This window comes from Glycine max, chromosome 16 (assembly GCF_000004515.6).
Source record: "Glycine max cultivar Williams 82 chromosome 16, Glycine_max_v4.0, whole genome shotgun sequence".
NCBI classification, from domain to species: domain Eukaryota; kingdom Viridiplantae; phylum Streptophyta; class Magnoliopsida; order Fabales; family Fabaceae; genus Glycine; species Glycine max.
In genome coordinates this window covers 26,257,620-26,283,575 of record NC_038252.2, presented here as the reverse complement: position 1 = coordinate 26,283,575, position 25,956 = coordinate 26,257,620, and the positions used below count along the sequence as shown (strand labels likewise).

The 25,956-nt window shown below is 37.4% G+C and overlaps 1 protein-coding gene across 1 annotated transcript; it reads right to left on the bottom strand.

Annotated features, from left to right (window-relative positions):
- Positions 1-14,619: 14,619 nt before the first annotated feature.
- LOC100813524 (protein GET1) lies at positions 14,620-24,016 on the bottom strand. The gene is made up of 5 exons (XM_026126104.2): positions 23,981-24,016; positions 23,603-23,682; positions 22,612-22,682; positions 14,846-14,904; positions 14,620-14,763 (listed from the first exon to the last, which is right to left on the bottom strand). The coding sequence occupies exons 1-5, from the start codon at positions 24,014-24,016 to the stop codon at positions 14,704-14,706; spliced, it is 306 nt and encodes a 101-aa protein (XP_025981889.1). The 3' UTR covers positions 14,620-14,703.
- Between the last annotated feature and the right edge of the window lie 1,940 nt (positions 24,017-25,956).

Here is a 25,956-nt window from a genome sequence, read left to right as displayed (position 1 = left end):
TATCAATTTGTGCATTCATCCGAGTCTATCTTGGGTGTTCGAAAAACTTTTCACAGCATTTACCCTTCAAATGTGTACACACATTTTTTTTAAAAAAAAACTGGTTAAGATCAGTAAAATCTTTCAAAGAAAAGTTGGAAATTATCTCTTTTCACAAGTATGTTGTTTTTTAGCTAGACAAATTTTTATTATTATTTTTTTATTATTATTTTTTCTTATTCTTTTCTTGCTCGCTCTCTTTTTGCTCTCTTTTTTTTTTGAGGTATTTTGCTACCTAAACATACGTATATTTTGTGAGGTATTTTGCCATATACATGCGTGTCCAAGGTATCTTGCTACCTAAACATACATATATATGTTTTGTGAGATATTTTTGCTATATACATGCATATCCAAGGTATCTTGCTACCTAAACATACATATATATATTTTGTGAAGTATTTTTTCTACATACATGCATATTCAAGGTATCTTTCTACCTAAACATACATATATATATTTTGTGAAGTATTTTTTTTTTGCTACATACATGCATATCCAAGGTATCTTTCTACCTAAACATATATATATATATATATATATATATATATTGTGAGGTATGACTACCTTCCGAGCTTGTGCTTGTTTTATTTAAATTCCTAGGATCATGAGCAACTAGGTGTGTCCTGCTATGACTTGAGAAACAAAGGTGATCAAATACCAAGCAGAGATTTAAAAGGTACTAGGTTGCCTCCTAATAGCGCTTCTTTAACGTCTTGAGTTGGACGCGCGATGGCTTGTTGGTCACGGACCTAGTACTTTGCTTACCTTTGGCTTTGGACTTGGTCGCCTATTGGTCGGCCATGGGTCGTAAGCAACGCTCTAACCTTTTTGTGGATGAGCTGAGGTGAACTCTAGAGGTGATGGCGGTGCGTCTGTTGCCCGCTACTGGCCATCCCCAGGCTGCTGTGGTGTTTTGCCCTGCGCTTGCCTGGGGGTGTAGTACTTCTTGATGAAAGCTCGATTAGTAGGGGGCCTGATGCCCTTGCCGGAGGTGACAAGCACTTTGTAGAACTGACAGAGACCCGTAATTAGAGCTTGACAACTCCAAGACCTTGTTGGACTTCTTCGGGTCCACTGGGTGTCTTGCAGGCGCAATCCCTGCAAACAATAGATGAAATCAAAAATCAGTTGAGTGAGGTGCATACTTACCTATGTCATGATGACGTGACCTTGCCGGGGGAACGGGCACCCGGTAGGACTGACAGAGGCCCGTAACCAGAGCTGGAAACCCCAGGGCCCTGTTGGACTTCTTCGGGTCCACTGGGGGTCTTGTGGGCGTGATCCCTGCAAACAATAAATGACATCATAAATCAATTGAGTCATGTGCTTACTTACCTATGTCATGATGGCACAGACCAACCGATACATCTGTAGGGGGAGATTGGCATTGTGGTCTCCGGGCAGAATGTTACTAAATAGCAACGTCATCCATATCCATGTAAAAGTGGTCATGTTGGTGCGCATGATCCACACTCGTCTTTTTGCAGTGACACGAGTGAAATCTTGCCCCGGTATGTATAGTAGATGTGTGATAGCCTCCCTCTCTGGATGTGCTCGCACAGTTGGTCGCCCTCTAATATCAGGGGGTGGCCCAAGAACTGATAAAAGGAAACTACTGGCCCCTTAACCGGGAGCGCAAGTCTCGATTAAGCATCTAAGGGCAAAGGACCTTATATTCTCTTAAGGTGTGGATATGGAGCACATTGAAAATGAGGACGCGTAGCCCTCTATAGGCGAGGGCGTGCAGCCCTCTACAGGCGAGGACATATAGTCCTCTAAAGGTGATAGGTACTAGTACCCAAGGGTCCACCTTTATGAGAAAGCAAGAGATCGACTCATCGAGAGGGCAGGTCATCCAAAAAGATTGGACACGAGATGTAGGAAATCTATGCAGTTAACATGATTTTTAGGGATGCAGACGCATGCAACCTTTGTTGTGAAATTTGGTAATGCTGACTGCACATGAAACAATGCAATGCAATGGAAAGTTGCACAATGTTCATGACATTCTTTCCCTATTTCGTTATTTTGATTTTGATTTAATTTTTTTGGAAAACACAGATTGACTGTCCTTTTGAAAAAGGTGATAATTCATGCAACCTTATCCTATCTTTTGCAAATCTCTCCGGGAACTCCCTCAGAGTGTATATTCTGTTTGATTTAGTCACTTGACCATTTTGGAGTGACGACAATGGAGCTGTTTGACGTTTAATCCATCTATTGAAATTCCAGGGCTTGTATCCCACCTTTTTTTTTCTTGTTTAAAAACATCGACGGGTGAGAACTTTTGATCTGCCCCTATGTTCACTTGAGGCTCATACACGATGCCCCTCATTGCCCCAGTGTAAGGCTTTGAGGTACCAATTGTTATCTTTCGTCACGACCTTGTAGCTGGGAACCTATTGGGTGAAAACTTTTAATCTGCCCCTAGGTTCGTTTGAGGTTTTTGCATGGTGCCTTTCATTGCCCCAGTGTAAGGCTTTGAGGTACAATCGTTGTCTTTTGTCATGACCTTGTAGCAAGGAACCTATTGGATGAGAACTTCTAATCTGCCGCTAGGTTCGTTTGAGGTTTATGCATGGTGCCTTTCATTGCCCCAGTGTAGGGCTTAGAGGTACCAAGTGTTGTCTTGTTTTCACAACCTCGTAGTGAGGAAGAATGAAAGAAGCAGTTGATTCTTGCAAAAAGAATTTTCCAAGGACGAGAAATAGTTGAAGGATTTTTCAGTTGATGGATTAAGTCAAATGACTCCTATGTAGAAGCAAGATGTTTTGATGTCTTGATGATGCTAAAGGATCAAGTGCTTCTAAGTTTTATTCAAGACAAGAATCCATGAAAATCAAGATATATGATCAAGTTGATCTCTAGAATCTTTAGGAAGAAGTTTCCAAATTGAAAACAAACAAAAGGTTTGACCAAAGAATTCTATCATTTCAAATTGAGATTTGCTCTCTGGTAATCGATTACCGGCAGCTGAAAATGTTTATCACAGTCACTAAAAATTTGAATTCAAAATTTAAAACGTGTAATTGATTACACATGTATGGTAATTGATTACCAGCAGTTTATTGAATGTTTTAATTCAAATTTCAAAACCTGTAATCGTTTACACAAGTCTTGTAACCGATTACCAGAGGGGATTTTCAGAAAATAATTTCCAAGAGTCACATCTATTCAAATGTTTTATGAATGGCCATCAAAGGTGACTTGGAAACACGAATTTAAAGGGAGTTTTCATTTCCCAAAAAGTTTTATCCTCTCAAAAGATTAAGAGTTTTTCTGAACTGAACTGTCTTATCCTCTCAAAAAGATCCCTTGGTCAACCACTTGCATATTCAATAAGGAATTTTGATTGATTTTCCTTGTACAATCTGTCTCTTTTAAGAGAGATTTCTTCTTCTCTTCTTCTTATTTCTGAAAAGGGATTAAGAGACCGTGGGTCTCTTGTTGTAGGGGATTCTTGAACACAAGGGAAGGGTTGTCCCTGTGTGCATTGTTAATCCGAAAAGAGAAAGTGAAAGTTTAATTGGGGAATAATCTTCGTATCTTAATTCAACCCCCCTCTTTTTTTCTTAAGGTAACTGAGGCCATTTGTCTAACATCCTATTTTTGATAACTCACTTCTCTCTAAAAAGACAAACTTTCCGGAATGAGGTCACATGAACGTCTTGAAAACACAGCCAATCAAATGCTTTTTTTTTCTTTTTCTTTTTGAACCCTTTTTTTATTATTATTTTGAAACTTATTTGTGTTGAACTTTACTCGTTGTTTTACGGCACCCCACCAACGTGCAAGACGAGTAATCTCTGATTGAACGGTCTTGGAAGTCCAAACTCAGGAGCACAGGTCGCTTGAGCAAGTAGACCAATGGCTTGCACCCAATTCCGGTGAAAGTTGAAAATCCTGATGAGTCATTAGAGACATCTAACAACAACTTTCAAAATTGCCCCATGTGTGACATCTCTTGTCAATGTCAGGATTTACACGTGATTCTCCTCAAATTTCAGCCAGCATCAATTAGACCTTGCACCTTACGCTTCAGAGCCCTACAATGCTCAATGGAACGCTCCGGGGCTTCTCCGTGACAAGCACACGTTGCGTTCGAATCGTATTCTCGGAGAAATGGAGGTTGATGAACCTTGGCTGGGGTTATGGCTACCATTGAATTATCAAGTAGATATGGGAGCAAGTTAGCATAGGACACTGGATTTGGGGGTGAATTCTACAGGCTTTTTCACTGCAAAATTCATTTCTTGGTTGGTGTTTTGGTTTATGCTAAAGGTGGTGTTTGTCATTGGAAGTGCGGTAGGTAGGCTTTGTGGTTGATTTTAGGGATGGCCTTTGTGGATGACTGGGTGGTGGGTAATGAGAAGGGTTGTTATTGGCTGAGTAATGACATTGTTGGGTTGGTGGGAAACTTGGTCGTATAAGAATGGCAGTCACAACATAGGTTTCTCCCTCCTTCTCATCCTCTTCACTTGCCCTAGTTTTTTTGGCATTTATCAAAGTATGATGATCAGATTTGTCTCTTTTTAGACTCACTTTGATCCTTTCGTCGGTGAAGACCATATCATCAAAGCTTGAAGGTGTATAGTCCACCATCTTTTCATAGTAGAATACTGGTAATGTGTCTACTATCATTATCATTTTTTTTCTCCGTCATTGAGATGCCACTTGAGCTGCCAGGTCTCTCCACCTTTAGGCGTATTCTTTGAAAGATCTGTGCCCCTTTTTTGCACATGTTATGTTGTTGCATCCTATCCGGAGCCATATCAAAATTGTACTGATACTGCCTAATGAAGGCAACCATTAGGTCCTTCCAAGAATGGACTCGGGAAAGTTCCAAGTTAGTGTACCAGGTAACAGCTACCCCAGTAAGACTTTCTTGGAAGGAATGTATCAGCAATTCCTCATTTTTTGCGTATGCCCCCATCTTCCGACAATACATCTTTAGATGGTTCTTGGGGCAAGTAGTCCCCTTGTACTTGTTAAAGTCCAGCACCTTGAACTTGGGAGGGGTGATGATATTGGGTATTAGGAATAACTCTTCTAGGTTAGCAAAGGCATAATCTTCACCTCCTTCAATGGCCCTGAGCCTTTCCTCTAGATGATCCAACTTTCCCATTTCTGCCATAGCATGAGGGTTTTTACTTGTTGTGGAATGCAAGAGGTGTAGTTGTGGGTGATACTGAGGACCTTCCAAAGGGTTTTGTAGGGGTATACCACCAACTGCTTGCCCTTCCGTGGCATATCCGAGGCAAGGCTTGAAGTCGGCTAGATTGTGGTGGGGAATTTCATGTGTCTCCCCCACGGTTTAAGAGACATGTGCATGATCAGTTTGAGGTTGTTGGCTCTCAATGGGTATAGGAGTGGAATTATTGACATTCTTATTGGGAGTGTACGCCACATTGGGTGGTGTATAGTTGAGAGGCAAGCCATATGGCGGGAAGGCGTACTCGTTTTGAATTTGCACATCATGGGGGCCGCCCGTACTTCCCAAATCTTGCCTACCATAGCTGAGGTTGGATGATTCATTTGGTTGAGGTCAGATGGGGGCATCGGGTTCACCTTAGCAACAGTGCTGGTAGAGGCAATTGTAACCGCATTGGCTTCCATTATCTTCTTCATGCTCATCATGGCCTCCATCATTGTGGCCATTTTCTCTTTCATGGCCTCCATGTCGGCCTTCACCTTCTCTTGCACCTCCTCTGCTTTACCCATTACTCTAGCTCTAGCACAAGTTCGGTAAGGGCACCGTAAAGCGGGTTCTTTTCTTTTTTATAACAATGATTAAGTTCTTTCTCTTTTTTTTTTTTTAAGGAAAGAATGCAATGAACAATGCAACCAATGAAAAGCATGGATGTATGCGAATGATGCACAGTTGAAGTATTATGAATTTTTACACAGGATATGGGGTTGAATCAATTTAGATTTTCAACTTGGTCTATGACATCTTCGTTAAGGTGAAACTGGAAGTAACAGGGACATCGACAGCCCTAAATGTGTTTGGCAGTAGACGAAGCAGCGATGTAACACGATCCATCTTTTGCCCCAATTTTTTGCAAGATGGTTACTTCCATACTTCAACTTGACTCGATGAACCTTTTCGTAAAAGCGCGAGCTTGGTTCAACCCCATAATCCAGGGAATGGCAATTTTGATCGCCAATACTTCCACAACATTTCATAGGGATGAAAGACTCGAGAATACGCATGCAGTGCATGGAAAATGTAATTATGAGATGGAGATGCCCGAAGAAACATCCTTTCTTAGTTAACCATGCATTAGGTACCATGTTCAATCATTTTGTTTTTAAGTGAAATGGGTTTATGATCCCAACACGATTGGCTCATGGTACCGAATATATGCAACTAAGAATGCAGCGTGAATTTTCACGCTTTCTTTTCTTGTTTTTGTCTTGCAGGGGAAAACGCAAGGGTCACACATGAGCAAACATGAAAACAAGTAGTATGCAATTTGTAGATCAAAAAGTTTGTTGAACACATATGCATGATGACGCAATGACTCATAAAATGTGACGCTGGAATATGATAACGAACAAATGTAGGAACGATATGTTCATTATGATGCCATGAAGAGATGCTTATGCGATGCATGATATGAATGCATTTACGGACATGAGAGCCCGGAAAATCATCTCTCCTTACTACGCATTTGGAAGCGCAGTGCCCCATGTGTGTAGTTAAGAAGACGATATGGATCTTTCGACTTCCCACGACAAAAGACGAGACCCAAATACAATGCATGTGTGACGGCATGATGCAGATGCGCAAAAGCGCAACAGGGAGATGCACAGAGTACGACAATATCCATAAATAATTACAAGCAAAGGCATATATGACATTTAGGACTACATGCATGGCAGTGTTTAAAACGGCACGTAGCGTGTTTGCTCCGTGCCCTTATTTTAGGGACCTACAAGATAGTATCTAGGGGTCTCTAATAACTATTCCCAATGATTCATAACTCACACGGCTGTTTTCTAGAGGTATCATCACTCAAGATAATAATATTGTGGCGGTATGGAATACCAGCGACAACATATTATAAAGAGAGAAATCTCTAGACGAGGTTTCACTATTATCAAGCAAGTCGGAGACCTAGCATGATCATAGATTCACCTCCACTCCTTAAGTTCTCATGAACTCGGGTATATGGTCCCTTTTTTACTCAAACCCGTGGGTGCTTAGTGAAAAAATGTGAAAAAAGACAGCAGTTATTACACTTTACACAGTTCAATAAATGCACACACGAAGTTTCACAATTCCACAATTCCTTAGAATAGGCCTAACTCACAAAAAATCCCCAGTGGAGTTGCCAACTGTCGCAACGTGCCCTTTTGCGGGCGAGCGAAGGCGAGGCTCATGGGTGCGCTTTCCAAAGGAGGAAAGATGCGCGGAGTCGCCACCAACGTTTATTTGTGGAAAACGTCGGAAAAACTGAAGGAAACCGGTCAAAATGAAAATTCTAAGTTCGGGAGTTGTATTTACGTTTGAGGAAGGTATTAGCACCTCTCACGTTTGTCTCAAAGGACAACAACCTATTTTTTAGAATTGTGGAATTGTGTTATCTTAACTTTTATTTCTTTTTATTTTTTGAGGTCGACAAAAGCGGGGCTCTTGCTCCTACGTACCCTCCATCGAAGAGGAAATCAGACCTACGTAGTTCTTCCTTATGCGTGAATCAAGTGATTCTTTTTACTTGAAAGGTGATCATTTTAAGGCATTGGACCTTAAAAATGATTCATTTTACTTGGTAAGAAACTGAAATGATAAACTTTTAAAACCCTATTTTTTGTGGATGTGCTTGACTAGGCGAGTTGATTTTAGCCTTAGTTTCACTTAGTTATTGGTCAATTCAATTAAGAATGAGAAATCCCAAAGAGAAAACGTCTGATTGATTTTTCGCTTTATTTTACTAAAAGGTATTTTTTATTATTATATTATTATTTTACCTCTTTTTTTATTTCCAACGTGGTTACGGCACGACCGAACGGTCGAAATTCTCTTTAACAGAAATTAACGGATGATACAATTCAAATGATCGGTGGAAATTTATTTTATTTTTAGATTAGGCGAGAAACAACTTAAATAAATGACTGAAGCACGTCAAAAGGGGATATAGAAAGCGAATGAAAACGAGAATAAAAATACATGAAACAAAATGTGGACCACCACGGGTACATAGAATGAATTGAAAAGCTCGGTTAGAGGTACTTACCCGTTGAAGAACGAAGAACGGATGAAGAACGATGAATAACGGAGGAAAAACCTTCACGGATTTGCTTACGGAAACATCTCGGAAGCGTTACGGAAACACCTCGGCTTGGATTTTCTTCACGGAAACAATTTTTTTCACCCAAAACAGCTGAAATACCTCACCAGGGGCATCCGGGATCCTTAGAACAGCCCCCTTCAGCCTATTTATAGGAAAAAGGGGGAGGAGGTTGCCGCCCAGCTCGCCCAGGCGAGCTGGGTTGCTTCCTCCAGAAGCAATCCAGCTTCAAAAAAATTTCTGGAAGGCCAATTCAAATTTTTGAAATTGTTATTTGCCCCCCCCCCAATTTTGAAAAGTTCACCCCCCCTTCTTTCGTAATTTACGGAAAAGTTACGGAAGCCTTACGGAAGCATATAGGACTTGATTTTCTTCTCTTTTTCTCTTCACTCTCACCCTTATTAAGTTAAATATTCTTATTTAGGGTTATGGGAATTTTACGGAAGCATTACGGGTGTCCTGGAAGCCCCGGAATCCTATTTTTCAACAAAATGGGGGGTGTGGTGGCCACCTAGCTCGCCCAGGCGAGCTAGGTTGCTTCAACCTTAAGCAAGAAATTGCCCAGAAACCTCTAGAAGGGCCCAGATTCAAAAATTACTATTTGCACCCCCATTTTACTAAATACACCCCCTTTTACCTTTTTTTTGGTAATTCTTTTTCCGTAACGTTACAAAACTTTACGAATTTCGTAACGATACTTAATTTCCTTCCGCAAGGTTACGAATCTTAACGATTATGTATTTACTCTTTTTTAGCTTTCGAAGAAGTTACGAAAACTCACGGATTGCGAAAAACACCTCCTTTCAATTTCCGTCACATTACGGAATTTTCACGGATCACGTAAGCCTGCTTCCTTTTGATTTTCGGCATGTCTCGGGACTTCACATATTGTGCAACAAAGGGTGCCAAGTATCTCGAAGCGGGCAATCAAAGATTGTATATCATCAAATAATAATCCCTGGACGAAATTAGGGTATGACAAAGTGTACTCAAGAAACCTTAAAATAAGGAAATATTTTACCAATCTATAAATAGTTTTGTCAAATTATCTCTTAAGAAACCTACTCAATTTAGATTATATCAACCTCTTATATGTTATTCATTAATTCTATTTGTAATTATTTATATGCATCATTAAACATTTTCACATTTCAAATACAACAACTAAACCATTTGTATGTTTGTTAGTAGTCAAATTTGTTTAGTCTTTTTTGGTTTGGTTATTTTAAACTAATGTATTTTGATATTACTTAATTACATGAATGTTTAGTTTGTTAATGTTGTATCAAAGGTTTGTAATGAAATAAGGAATTGATAATGTTTTTTATTCTATAGCATTTTTACATAAGTGTTACTTTCAAGTCAAAATATAGTAGGGGTCTATTTGGATAAATTTCTCTATAACCATCTATAAGACAAAAAATAAGAAAAAAATAAAAGGAAAAAGTTTTTCTATAAGTTAATTTGTATAAACTTTATCATATTAACTTTCCAAAAGCTTATTTTGAACTTATGCATAAGGTCATTTGTTGGGGAGATTCGAGGGGTACACCTGTGGACCACGAACCACCACATAAAGAGACCTGACATCATACTCTAACCCAAAACCTTAAGACTCAAGTTTATGGGTCTTCTCCTCACTTATATGGTGCTCAACCTTTCCACTTCTACCCAATATGGGACTTCACCTCACACTTGTACTCCAACACATCCCCCCCTCAAATGTGAGTCTCTTCCACATGGTAGCCTCCCCCTTGAGGGGAAGTCATCCACGAGTATAGCCATTACTTGCACCCTCGCTCCATCTGCGGGACACGCTGCTTGAACACACCACCAGGAAGACTTTCGATACAAGGGATCCCCAAGGCTAGGATCCATCACCGCCATCTTACTCGTCTGAACCAGTCACCAAGTCGAACCATCGACTCTGATACCAGTTGTTAGTATAGAACAATAAAAAGAAGAGAAAGGAATAAATGGAAGAGAGAAAAGACACATAGTTTTAACGTGGTTCAGCACACAATGTATGTGCCTACGTCCACGGCTACACTAAGAGAACTTTTTCTTACTTGCACATTTAAAAGCTTACAAGGTGTCTCTATATATAACATTAATGAGACACAAGTTTTTACAAACCAAGCGATGTGGGACTAAGACTACAAAACTCTAACAATCCAAGCGATGTGGGACTAAGACCACAAAACTCTAACAATTCTCCCACTTGGGATCTAAGTTCCAAACTCTAACAGCTCCTTGTAAGCAATGAGTTCATTGACTCTTTACCTAGTGTAGTGCTTTCATCTTCAATTATCCTTGAAGGCCAACTGAGGCAATGCAAAGCCTCAACTTGTCAGTTGTAACAACTTTAGTCAACATATCTATTGTATTCTCTGATCCTAAGATCTTCAACAAAGATAAGTCTTCATCATTTATCAACTCCCTGATAAAATGGTATCTTAATTGAATATGATTGCATCTAGAATGGAAGACTGGATTCTTAGCAAGACTTATAGCACTTTGATTGTCACTAAACATTGAAGCATTATCTTGTTCTTTTCCTAATTCGTTGAGAAAATTCTTTAGCCAAATCATATCTTTAGCTGCTTATGAGATAGCTATGTACTCGGCTTCAGTGGTTGAGAGAGCAACTCTATTTTGAAGTTTAGACTTCCAACTCACAATAGTACCTCCCAAAGTAAAAATGTAGCCTATGGTGCTTTTCTTGGTATCAAAATCTCCTCCCAAGTCTGCATCTGAAAATTCCTGTAAAGTGAGATTGTTTTTTCTGAAGCACAAACACATCTCCGAAGTACCCTTCAGATATCTGAGTATCCACTTTACGCCTTCCTAATGCTCCTTTGCTGGATTTGATAGGAACCTATTGACAACTCCCACTGCATGTGCTATGTCAGGTCTGGTACACACCATAGCATACATCAAACTCCTGACTACTGATGCATATGGTACTCTTGACATGTAACTTTTTTCTTCATCTGTTTGCAAAGATTGCTTCTTTGAAAACTTCAAAATGAGATCCCAAAGGGGTATTCCTGGTCTTAGAATCTTCAAGGTCAAACCTGTCAAGAAACTTGTGTATATATTTCTCCTGAGACAACTTCAAAATTCCTTCTGATCTATTTCTAAGAATTCTCATACCAAGAATTTGTTTAGCTAGACCAAGATCTTTCATTTCAAAGTTTTCTACTAACTGCTGCTTCAACCTGTTAATTTCTGTCATACTAGATCCTGCAATCAACATGTCATCAACATATACGACAAGGATAACATAACTATTAGTATATTTCTTAACGTAGGAGCAATGGTCCATGTCACATCTATTGAATCCTGAGTTGCTCATAAACTCATTATACTTCTTGTACCACTACCTCAGTGCTTGTTTCAAGCCATATAAACTTTTATGAAGCTTGCACACAAGATTCTCCTTGCCTGGCACTTCAAAACCTTCTGGTTGGGTCATATAGACGTCTTCCTCTAAATCCCCATGCAAGAATGCAATTTTAACATCTAACTGCTCCAAGTAAAGATTCTTTGCAGCTATAATACTCAGAATAACTCTAATGGTAGTCATCTTTACAACTGGAGAGAAGATCTCTGTGAAATTAATTCCTTGTTTCTGCTGAAACCCTTTCACCACAAGTCTCGCCTGATATCTTCTTCTATCATCAGGTTCTTCCTTTAGCCTATAGACCCACCTATTTTGTAACACTTTCTTTCCTTCTGGCAATTTAGTTAAAGACCACGTCTTATTCTTATGAGGGGATGTCATCTCATCTTTCATTGCTAGGTCCCACTCAATAGAGTCATTCCCCTGCGTAGCCTCACTGAAACATTTTGGCTCATCAGCATCAGTTAACAACAAATAATGCAATGAAGGGGAATACCTATCTGGTGGTACTGAAATTCTGCTAGATTTTCTTGGAGGAGTTGATGGTTATGGATCTGATTCAACCTCTACGCTTGTACTCTAGTTTCTGTTGGCTACATCACTTTCTGAAATTTCTTCAAGTGTTGCTTTCTCAAAAAAAATTGATAGTTTACCTACACATGTAGATTCTGCAAAACATTTGTTCTTATAAAATAAGTTCTCATTAAAACTAGCATTCCTGCTTCTGATAACTTTCTTGGTTTGGTCATCCCAAAACCTGTAGCCATACATGTCAGATCCATAACCGATAAAATAACACTTCCTCGCCTTCGGATCCAATTTATCTCTACTATTAGAGTTTGTCAGTATATATGAAACACAACCAAAAATTCTCAAATGTGAAAGTTTTACCTCCTTTTCAGACCATACTTCTTCGAGCAACTGATAATTCAAAGGAACTGATGGTCCTTTATTGATGAGATATGTTGTTGTGTTTATTGCTTCTGCCTAGAATGCTTTAGGCAAGCCAGATTGGATCCGCATACACGTCACTCTCTTGTTCAAGGTTCTATTCATCCTTTCTACAACACCATTTTGCGCATGTCTGATTTCAGACTTTTAACCTTTAGACCTGTTTGATTTTCAACTTCTGTTTTCCACCTTTTAAACACAGAAAACACATCAGATTTATTTTTAAGAAAATAAACCCATACATTTCTGGTAGAGTCGTCGATAAAGGTGACATAATAACGTGAATTTCCAACAGATTTCACTAGGGCTGGCCTCCAAACATCTGTGTGCACCAATTCTAGCCTTTCAACTTTAGGAGTCTTCCCTACCCTTGAGAAGCTGACCTTTTTCTGCTTTCCAAGGATACAATGTTCACAAACACCAACATCAACATGCTTCAGGCTTGATAGCTTACCCTTTGTTGCCGTAAGCTTCATTCCTTTTTCACTCATGTGTCCAAGTCTTTGATGCCACATGGTTGAATTATTGACAGCCTCAGTAACTGCTACCATATCCTCATCTGCAATCATGTAAAGAGATTCTCGCTTCTTTCCACGAGCCACAACGAGATTGCCTTTTGTTACCTTCCAAGCTCCATCTCCAAAAGTGGTGTGATGCCCCTCATCATCCAACTGCCCTATAGATATTAAATTTCTCTTTAAGGTGGGAATATGTCTGACATTGTGCAATGTCCATGGGAATCCACTGGAGGTCTTGATGTTGATATCACCTCTTCCGACAATGTCAAGAGATTTTCCATCTGCAAGGTAAACTTTCCCAAATCTTCCAGAAATATAGTTAGAAAATAAATCTTTAAAGGGAGTAGTGTGGAACGACGCACTTGAGTCCATGATCCATGAATCAACTGGACTATCCAAACTGCAAATTAATGCATCATCAAGTTCATCAGTTGCTGCATTTGTGGATTCATCATCATCATGCTTCTTGTTTTCGTGCGACTTGTTCTTCTTTGGTGCCTTGCACTGATTGCTAAAGTGACCTCTCTTGTCACAATTCCAGCAAGTAATGTCACTTTGAAATTTTATTTGACCTTTCCCTTTTGACTTTGACCTGCCTTGACCATTCTGACCCTTCTGGGTAGTCCTTCCCCTGCCTTCAGTATTCAATGCTGAATTGGAAACATGACTGGAAGATTCTCCTAAATCTTTCTTGCGAACATATTCGCTTAAGATCAAGTCACGGATGTCACTAAGCTTTAATGTGTTCTCCCTTGTAGAACTACTAACTACAGTAATAGTTGCAGCCCAACTATCCGGTAGCGATGACAATAGAATCAATGCCTTCACCTCATCCTCAAATTTAATCTGCACTGATTCCAACTGGGCAAGAATAGTAGCAATTGCTTACCATGATATTGTTATTTTGAACCCCTCCAAGATAATAATCTCCCGGAAAAATAATGTATAATAAACCAATAATAAGAAGCAATGAGAAATGCATTTGTCCCCTAGGTCCTTATTTGAAAAACCTAGTGTATTTTTTCCATGCAGCACATGTTTTTAAGCACATTAATTGAAATAAAAATTACATTCTTTTATATTTAAAAAAATGGTATCAAATTTAAATTAAAAAAAATCAAAACAAAAAGTAAATACTTATGTCTATTCAACCTCTATAAATATATACATAACCCTAACTACAATTCATTTTGTGTTTGTATCTATAATTAAAAGTAAACCTAACATCCATAATTATAGCCAATAGAAAAACTATATCTATAGCCTATACCTAAGATGAAAGGTAAGGTAACTAAATGGTAAAAGTTAACATTCTCAACTAGTAAGTATAGTATAATACAAATATCCAAATAAAAAAAACAGGCAGATTTTTGTACAGCAAGCAACCCAGCAGCCGAATCCAAATGAGTGAGAGTTTGTAACATAATCTAGTAAAATTAATGTATTAATCATAATTCCATTACCAAATGGTTGCACAAGTTGTTGAGATATGCTAGAGACAGGAACACTCCAAAACCAGATAAGCAGAATTAAATATGTTGAAAGTTGAAACCTGCATCACACCACCATATCAATCGGCCTCTGCAAAAAAAAAAAAAAGTAAACCTAAAAACAAATATTCGACCAGGAAATACCTTTGAGATGAGCAGAACTTTTGAATACAAATCATTATCCTTGTCATGTAAACTTTGACCTGAATGTTAGTTAAAACTATAATTTTTTTTTATAAATGCTAGATTTGTTAAATAGAATTAGCAGATAAAATAGAATAATGCTACTTTCACCATAACCTCGGCACAAATAATACATAAATTCTGATGTGACTACATCTAATTCTACCTATCCAACTTAAAAAGATCTAATTCAGAAGCAGTCTCTCCAACCATTAGGAATCTGTTTTGCAATGGATTAAGTAACACTTGCAATATTTTGATAAACAATTACAATCTCTATGTTGCATTTGTACAGATATCAGATTTATCTTTATATTCATAAAAATTAGGTAAAATAAAAGCTATCTAAGAGTGGATGCATAATTGCCCCAACCAGAATCCTGTGTTCCATAATCCTTTTTTTAGGGTAAAAGTCTGTTGCTTTAAGCAGTACAATATTTGATACCATCATGCCAAGCACCATACTATTTGCATTCCAAAATGTTTAAATTTCATATATAGGCAATTAAACATCTCACGCAACATTTACAAAACTAACACAAGGGTGAACTTATGATTATAAAATAGGCTTAAATATGTTTGTTATCTCCAATAAATACCAGATTTTTATGTTTGCTTCCTAATAAATTTAGGTTTTGCATTGAGCCCCCAATAAAACAATTTTGTTTTTGGTTCTTTATATTTTATTTTTGTCCTTGATAAATTAACAATATTTTTGTTTGTTTGCTGATAAATTAGTGAATTTTGTTTTAGTCCTTGTTGGAAACTTGTCGTGACAATACAGAACAACTCGTGGATCTCCTTGGACCTAGATCTGGTCCTGGATCTCCATTATCTCTATTGGTAATGTTGGGTTCTTAGGTTGGAACCTTTCATGAAGGCCCAAGACAAATGCTACTACATAATTGGCTGGCCTGATAAAACAGAAATGTCACCAAATTAGAAACACTTGATACTAAGTTTTTTGAAGAGGAGTATCAAGAATACCTTCGATTGAAGTTCAATAATCAAGCTCAATCATCTTCAGGCCCGAATACTTCAACAGCTTGCATTTCTCAGTTTGTGGATAGCGCTCCATGGGTAATTGATTCAAGTGCTTCAGATCATATTTTCGGTAATGACTCTCTCTATTCACCTCTATTTCTCCTCCAAAATTTCTTTATCTGATCGCCCTAGCAAATGGCACCAAAGTCACATCTAAAGGAGTCAGAAAAGTCTCCATTTATTCTTCTTTAAACTTGGATCTAGTTCTTTTTGTTCCTAATTGTCCTTTCAACTTAGTTTCTCTTAGTCAATTGACAAAATCATTAAATTGTTCTGAAACATTTGATGCTGATTCCTTTGTTATACTGGAACGTGGTACAAGTCAGTTGATTGGCCTAGGACATGAATCCAGAGGCCCCTAATATCTTGAAACTAACCATCTATGTCTTGTTTTGCATCTCTGTCTCCTAAACTTTTCCATGATTGCATAGGTCATCCACATTTGTCAAAATTGAAGAAAATGGTTCCAAATCTTAGCAAGCTTCATGTAGTGTCAGTCGTGTCAATTAGGAAAACATGTTAGGTCCTCTTTTCCAAATAGAACTGAAACAAGATGTAATTATGTTTTTTACACTATTCACTCTTATATTTGGGGTCCAAGCCGAGTCACATCTTTTGGTTTCAAGTATTTTGTTACCTTTATTGATGAATACTCTAGATGTACCTGGGTTTATTTAATGAAAGATCAATATGAACATTTACCTATATTCATGTCTTTCTTTAATGAAATCAAGACCCAGTTTGGAAAAGTAATTAAGATTCTTGGGAGTGATAATGCCAAAGAATATTTCTCCTCTAATCTCTCTTTGTTTTAACCACACAAGGCATTTTACATCAGGCCACATGTCCTCATACACCACAACAAAAATAGTATGGCAGAGAGAAAAAATAAACACTTAGTTGAAACTGCATGTACCTTATTTCTTGGTGCAAATGTTCTTGTTCATCATTGGGGTGATGACATCTTTATCTCTTGAGAATACAAATCATTACTCAATTACATTACCAAATGAACCCTTATTTTATGTCTCTCCTCGTATTTTTGGTTGTACTTGTTTTGTTCATGATGTTTCTCTAGGTCAAGACAAGCTATCTGCAAGGGCCATTAAATGTGTTTTTCTTGACTACTGTCAACAAAAGGGGTATCGATGCTACTCACCAGACTAGAGGATACTACATGTCTGCAGATGTCACCTTTGAAGAAACTCCCTTTTTCTCTTCTTTAATGCAAGATTTCAATTTTGTCCAACAAGTTTTACCTGTCCCATCACTTGATCCACTAATGTCTCTAGTTCATGAACTCCCTATATGGACCCAAGTCAAGCCACCTCTCCAACCAGCCTTTCCAGCCTTCTTCATCGCCTCACTCTACTCACCAATATGAGACACACACAGAGTTATCTAGTCCTATGTCACATGGAGAGTCCATTGCTTCCTGTCCGTCACCTTCAGATATACGTACAGCAGTTCCAACTACCAGAAATTCTCATCATATTTATATTTGTTTGAGTTATCACTAGTTATCTCCTTTTTACTTTTCCTTTGTTTCATCCATATCATCTCTCACCATTCCTAAAAATATCCATGAAGCACTTGATCGCCCTAGATGGCAACAAGCCATGATTGTTGAAATACAGGCTCTTGAAAGCAATGGCGCATGGGAACTAGTTCCCCTACCTCTTGGGAAGAAGACAGTTGGTTGTAGATGGGTGTATGCTATTAAGGTTGGGCCTAATAGTGAATTGATCACCTTAAGGCTCGATAGGTGGCAAAAGGATACACACAGATATATGGTCTTGATTATGGTGATACCTTTTCTCCAACGACCAAATTCACCACAGTCCATCTATTCCTTGCTATGGCTTCCATTCGCCATTGGCCTATTCATCAATTGGATAATAAAAATGCTTTCTTACATGGTGACCTAGAAGGGATATACATGGAGCAAACCCCTGGGTTTGATGCTCAGGGGGAATGGGGTTAGTTTGTAAATTGTGTCGATCTCTCTATGGCCTCAAACAATCTCCACGAGCTTAGTTTGGGAAATTAAGTCAAATTGTATAGACTTTTGGATTGAAGCATAGTGAAGCAGATCATTCAGTTTTCTATTGTCACACAGGAAAGTCTATTTATCTAATTTTCTATGTTGATGACATAATTATTATAGGGAATGATGCTGCTACAATTTATCGACTGAAAAAGCACCTATTTAGCCACTTACAGACAAATGACCTTGGGTGTCTAAAATACCTTCTTGGTATTGAGGTGACTCAATCAAACGGATGCATTGTTATTTCTCAAAGAAAGTATGCTTTGAATATCTTGAAAGAAGCAGGCATGATTAAGTGTAGGCTTATTGACAGTCCCATTGACCCAAATCAAAAGTTGATGGCAGAATAGGGTGAACCCTTCAATGATCCTAAATGGTATAGGAGACTAGTTAGGAAACTCATTTATCTTACAATCACTAGACTTAACATCTCTTTTCCAGTTGGGGTAGTTAGTCAATTTATGAAGGCTCCTCACACTTGTGACACCCTACCCCACACATATATGTACTAATAATAAAAGAAATAATTAAAAAAAAAACTTAATTCAAGTTTTTAAAACATATTTAAATACAAGCCTTTCAAGAAGGTAACAGGCTCACATTCACCTTTCTAACATCATCATAAAACTTTTCTAAATAAATAATAAATTCACTTTGGCTCAAACAAGGCCGTCTATAAAACCCTATACCCCAATGTCACATCCTATCAGAGCGTTGTGTCCCGACATCCTTCAGCACATGGTTCCTTAAAGCAATTCACCTAGTCATCTGCTTCCCCAAACACAAAGTTCAAGATCATCACAGGATCCAAACACAAACAACACACGGGGAGTGAGTTATCACATTCCTAACTAATAGAGAAACAAAGCAACTAGATATACATATCATATAAACCAAATAAAACTTAGTTACACGTAATTCACGTAATTCCACCACTTTGTCATTCAAAGTTCACTTTTCAATCATCAATCACATTACACAAGAATCACACGCTCTGATCAAGACATAATAACACATCAATTTCATAATAAACAATTAGCAAGCGCATGAGACAGCTATGCTAAGACTCAAGCCTATATGCAATGTGGTACCATGTCAGTGAAAAACCACCCTGGGGCGCTTAGGAGTACATAACAAGACACACCACACAATGGGTTTGTCAGGTCACTCTCACTAAGTAAGATCATAGGAAGACCAGTCAAGGTCACGATGTTTTGCGAGAATGCTCCAACCATATGGGATCAGCATAGGCTTAAAGGAGCACTCAAACCCGGTGACCGCCAAGGCCTACACTCCGAAGAGTCCGTCAGGGCCTCTCCCTCCTGATTCATGTTCAACCCCTAAAATCATTTTACCACACAGACACTGCTCATGAATTATACAATACCCATGACCTCACACTCGTGTGTTAAACACGTACAACATATTTCGCTACAATTTAACACTGGTTCTTAAATAGGAAACCTACACTTTCTCTTTAACACTGGTTCCTAAATAGGAAACCTACACTTTCTCTTTAACACTGCGCATTTACACGACCTCACACTCATGTTTCAAACATGTTTAACACAATTGCGCTACAATTTAACATTGGTTCCTAACTAGGAACCTACACTTTCTCTTTAACACTGCGCATAAACACTGGCCGGGTTATTGTATAATTCATAGCTCACAATATAATTAATGTAACATCAAGTGTTAAACACATCCACTTATTCACAATCAAATATCATGTCCACACTTTAACATCACATCAACCATCTCATAACATTCCTAATGATATTCATAAGGTACAACACACACATGTTCATCAAATTTAACCATAATATTCTCAAACTCCAACACTTAATAATTTTTGGAATCATACTATAACACTCTACAATATTATTTACATAAATTATTAATATAAATAACTACCTCTATATATATAAGCTAACATACATCATATTGAATCACAAATATCAAAGTAAGCTTTCAATGCACAAATTCTAAATAATTATATGAACACTTTGGTCAATTTCAATTATGATATTAATTTTTTAAATTATATATAAAAACCTAAAAAAAGCAAGAAAAAGATAAAATACAAAATTAATATCTCTCTCTAAATTTTTCCTTACTTTATTTCATCAATTCATATTAATTGGAAAAATGCTCGATTTATAGGGTTCACGCTCAACACAATAGCATATCAATTTCACAACAATTGGTTTGTCAAACATATATAATTCACTGTAATTATTATAAGGATAAAATGAAAATTACAAAAACACCCCAAAACTCATTCCAATTGATATCTCTAAGGATCCCTACACATGTTCTCACTAATCCCCAATTGTGAATAACTCATCCCTTATCTTTGAGCGGACTCACGTGTCTTCAGCCAGCGATAGCAGCATCTCTAGCGGTTCCCTGAGATTCCTTCAGTTATTCCTCCGACTGCTCCGATAGAATTTCCAAACGTCAGAGAGACGGAGAAGAGATTGAAACCTCCACTTGTACTGTCTTCATGCGATTCCTTTGTCTCCCTCCGCGAATATTATCTCGCAAATCCCAATGGTGGAAGTGTGCGCAGTTGAATTTCGAACAACATATCCAAATTTCATGAAAATCCAACGGTTAACGAAACCGGGATCATAGTTTTACCGAGACAATTTTGGGTTTCTGCGGGAAATTAAAAGGCTACAATGCGAATGATTTTCCTATAAGCTCAGACATGATTTTGAAATTCCCAACGCTGAGAATTCTCGGAATTGGGTTGTGATCCTGGTGTTTAAATTTCACGACGATCTAATGGTGAATGAGTCCGAGATCTTCGTTTTTCTGAAACAGGTTTAGTGAGCTGCGGGAAAAAGAAAGGGTTTTGAGAGAAGAAGGGGAAAAACGAGAATGAGAGACAGAGAAAGCTGAGGAGTCAGTCTGAAAAACCTAGCATGTTGCTATTTATAGCTAGGGGCATTTATGACCTATTATTTACTCTATTTATTTATTTTTATTATTTTTACTAAAAAACTTTTTAAATTTATTTATGAAAAAAATGGGATGTTACAACACTGATCATTGGAATGTTGTAATTTGTATTCTTAAGTACATTAAAAGGGCTCCAAAACAGGGATTGTTGTATGAAGGCAAGGGAACTAACCATGTTATTGGGTATTGTGATGCTGACTGGGCAAGCTCTCCTATAGACAGGCGCTCTACTACTGGATATTGTGTATTCATAGGAGGAAATCTTATTTCTCGGAAGAGTAACAAACAAAATGTTGTTGTTCTATCTAGTGCAGAAGCTGAATATAGGAACATGACTTTAGCCACTTGTGAACTGATGTGGGTCAAACAACTCCAAGAACTTGAATTTTGTGAAGTTTAGCTGATGCAACTATATTGGGATGATCAGGCAGCACTTCATATTGCTTCTAATACAGTATTCTATGAAAGAACCAAACATAGAAATTGACAGCCACTTTGTTTGAGAAAAGTTGTTAACTAAGGAAATTAGTACTGAAAAAATTAGCTCTAATGATCAAATTGCAGATATTTAGACTAAGTCATTGGGGGGACCTAAGATTCAATTTTTATGTTCCAAGCTTGGTGCATATGATATATATGCTCTAGTTTGAGGGGGAATGTTAGAAGATAGGTTATTATATCCCTATTGTACTAGGCTACTATTCTTCTTTTTTATTTTTTGTATCTGCGCTATTCTGAGTTTTCTGTAAAAGCTTCCTTTGTAAGCTAAGTTTGATATATATATGAGAAGCTGATTGTTGAGAAAACACTTAAGCATTTCATCCAAAAATATCTCTCATTATATTCAAGTCCTCTTATCCGAACATTGCATAAGCCTAGTGGCAAAAAAATATTTGCAAATAATCACTTTCACTCTAAAGATAGTAAAAGAACCATTTTGTGAAAGTAGATCTTTATATGCTCCACTCTAAAAATACCTTTCATTACTATCAAAGTTCAATCATATTCAAATTCTTTTCCACTTAAGGGTGAGTTTTTATCCTTCTCTCTTTTTGTATGTACCATAGTTGTCAATAGCACACTATAGTGACTGTGGCCGCTGGTCACTATATGCACTGCATTGCACTTCACTGTAGCATCCATAGCAGCCATAATAGTAGCATTTCACAGCACTACAGTACTACTATACTAACAGTGTCCAAGATACTGAGAATGGCAACTAAAATATACATTAGATGGGCATTTTATGAAGGTGGTTTTTTGGATTTTGGGTAAAAGAAGGTTTCATCTTGTAGAAAACCCTTCCAAAGTTCATAACTAGCATGCTTCACTTGTCACCTGTCTTACCTTGTGAGTTGTGACTACTGCATGATCCCTATGTGACCCTACAGTGACCACATGGCAACCAAACTAGCAGCTTTTTTTCTTCTTGTTCAGTTTTTTTTTTCAGGTTTCTCTTGTAATCATATCCTCATTGTTCTCTTATTTATTGATTCCTGTTTTCTGTATTTGTGTCTCTCTACGTAGTTTTTCCCCCCTGTTTTCTCTTCTTCTCATTGTACTCTCTGTTCCATCACTCAATTTTAAATTTACAAAGTCAGTCTAGTCTACATTTACATAGAATGCAATATGTAACATGAGATGATTCGAGTAAATAACTCACACTTTGCTAGTTCTCTCTCCTTTGCAGCTGCCAGTCTCTTGAGTTTTGCTGCTTGTGCGAAGGTTGATGGCCTGAGAGGACAATGAAATGACTCATGTACTCTATCTCTCTCACAAACATAAACATATAATATTCAAAGTTTATATTAGATTTAAATGTAAGATATTTCTATTGCTCTTTAAACATTTTCATAATGCGTCTCATCTGGTCTGAAACCTTAATTAAAAACTGGAAGTAGACACAAAAACATAGAGAAAACAAAATACAAGTAATGAAAATAAATGGTGTTTCAGGCTTCACCAAATAATTTTATTCAAGATACAACTAAGAAGGTAAAAGAGTCCTTAGTTGATTGTTGTGTGGAATGACATTGATCATTAGGAGAGTGAGTTCCTTGACCTGAACATGAAAATTACATGTAATCTTTCAGTGTGTCAATAGAAAACATGTCATTATTGTTGAAATTATGGTTTTAAGGTGAAGGAGGAAGAGAGATAAAAGAGAATGAAATACTGAATTGACATTAAGTATTAACTAAGATGGATTACAATGTATTGATGTGTTGATAAGTTCAAAGACCTAGAGTACAAACCGTTGTTTATACTAATAATAATCCTAACTAATTAGGGAAGCAAATCATGATAAGGAAACATGATGACTAATTCTAAGATATCATGAGGAAATAAGAAAACTATTCCAAGACGATAAGCAAAGATATGTTGAGATATTTTCCTATATTCTAACAATTACCTACGTAATATATTTATAATCTTTTTAATGTATACCTAACCAAAAGTATAGAACAAATTTTTGATCGAGGGGGTGTGGCTACTAGCTTCCACCCCTTGTAAGGAGTAGTTGAGACAAAAATATGGAAGGATGTAATTGGTTCTAACCATAAATAGAAGGAAATAAAAACAATTGAATTTGGAATTCCAAGACACATTTCTTTTCATGGGAGGAGATAATGGCCAAAGCATGAGTCACTTACTGCGACAGTGAGCTTGCCTCCTTCAAAAGCTCTTTTATTTCTACACGCAACTTAGTTTCTTTTTCTTCATTAGATCCACTCTGAAGCAAAAGCATACAACTAAAAAACTTAATGTCATAATCAACAGTCAATATGTTAGAAAGGTAATGAACATTGAAAATTAAGGTAGAAACAGAGTGCAAAATCCCCGGGCACCATGCAAAGGGTCAATTTTGCCCATGAAAAGGCAACAATCTTTTGATGTATAGATTAATGACACTTGGCTCAAGTGTGCTTATCATTATCATAAGATTTGGTGACACAGCCAAATGATGAAATTATAAAACCATACATTTGGATGAAAGTAGTGAATTTAAATTGGAGTCCAAACAAACTTACCATTAATGCCCTTAGTCTAGAAACACAATAAAACATCCCCTAGCTATAGCTATATTGCATTCTGAAATTAAAGCAATCCTACAACAGCCTCAAACTATCCTACTGAAGGATTTACTTTCATGAAAGTTTTCTTCATTCTTGGACATAAGAAAACAAGTAGAAATTTCAAAATGAAAAAGTTCAAGACTAGATCACAAAAAGTCAAAAACTACATCACAATGAAGATGAATCTTGGTCTAATGTCAATTCATCCTACTCCACTGATGCGGCCAATAAGCAAATGCAGGACCAGAGTCGCTGTGGTCGTCCAAGAGTTTGGAGGGTATATGTAGAAAAGGGAAGGGGGCATGTGGCAGCCATTCAGCAGAGCATACAGTTATGCACATTGAGGAATCTGTTACTAGGGAATGGATCAATGATAAAGGGGAGCATGGGAGAGATGCGGGTAACAGAGGGAATCAAGGGTATTTCAGCTATAAGCTTGGGGGTGGAGGTATTTTTGCTCCCCGTTTCTGACACCTATCTATATTACTCAATTTCTGCACCTTCTGTGTGAGTGTTATGGTTTTGTACCATGCGCCATTATTTTGAGTTTTTCTGGTTTGGAGACCTATTATCCATTTACACTAAACAAGGTAAATTGCTAAATCCAAACATGGGAATTCAGAACCCTGTTACAAATCCTATCTATTTTTTCAAGGAAACAACTGCACAAAAACAAGGAATTAGACAAGTTTTGAAAAGTGAAAACTATGTTCCCTAAATGTTCTGTTTAAAATACCAACAGCATATAAGCAAACTGTTTTCCAATTCCCTATTATAAATGTGAAATGGATGCCACATATCTTTACCATTTAAAGAAATTAGCATAAAAATCCAATAACCCAAGTTGAGTTCCAATTGAGCAAGGTGAGCCAAATAAGATATATCTCAAGACTCAAACCAATCATCCAAACAATATTAGAAGCATTATCTGAATCATGCTTAAATTGTTAGAATATTGAAAAAGGAAAAGATGGAGGAGGGAGAAGACCTTCTTGAATGATCAATCCAATTGGAAGCAAACTGAAATGTGAGAACCACGAAAAATATGAAAGGAGCAGCTAGCGACCTTTGATGCTCTTCACTTGCTTCGTCTCCCATCCTCAATTCAATTTAAAAGACACAAAGAGCTCTATTCTGCAGGGTTTTGTTTCTTTCTTTACTTTCTTCCAGGGATAAATCAATGCTATGAAAACCAGACCAACACACAAAATGGAAAAGTTTCAGGGTCAACTAATAAAAACAATGGAAAACAAAATAGAGTAACATTAAAACATCAAGCAGTCAAAAGTAAAGGTAAGCACAAGCTCCATTATGGATGAGTACCAAGCTGATCCACACTCCAAGTACAACATCTTTGTCATTGTTATTTTACATTCAATTTAGTGTCAAATAATTATACTAAGTCATACTTATAAAAGCCCCAAAGCAAAAATGATAAAGCAGACTCGCTATTTCACTTTAAATTGACAACACGCAAAGAATCAAACAAGAAACCTGCAGCTGGCATGATGTTTGTGCTCCTAGTGTTTATCCTAGGAATGAAAGATCAGGTTACAAAAGAATATTATGACATAAGAATCTGTTTTGACCCAAAATAAACAACAGCTATATACACATGATGCAATGAAAAAATTCAAAAATTTTCTTTCCAGCTTGATCTTTGACGTCACAATTTGAAAGATGGATGGTATCACTTGTTAGACCACTGAAATTCTATTTCTAGATTTCGCAGGGAGGCACTTTTACTTCAGCATTTAGCTAGTCATACAAAGGATTAAAAAACATGGCATTAATAACACACAACTAAAGGTATTTATAGATAGCAAACTTCTCTACATCTCCCCAGGATTAAAACAAAAGCATCTTGAAGTATATTCCCCTTTCCTTGTCAATCTTCAAAACAAATTTCAATTAACCAATCCAAGGAAATT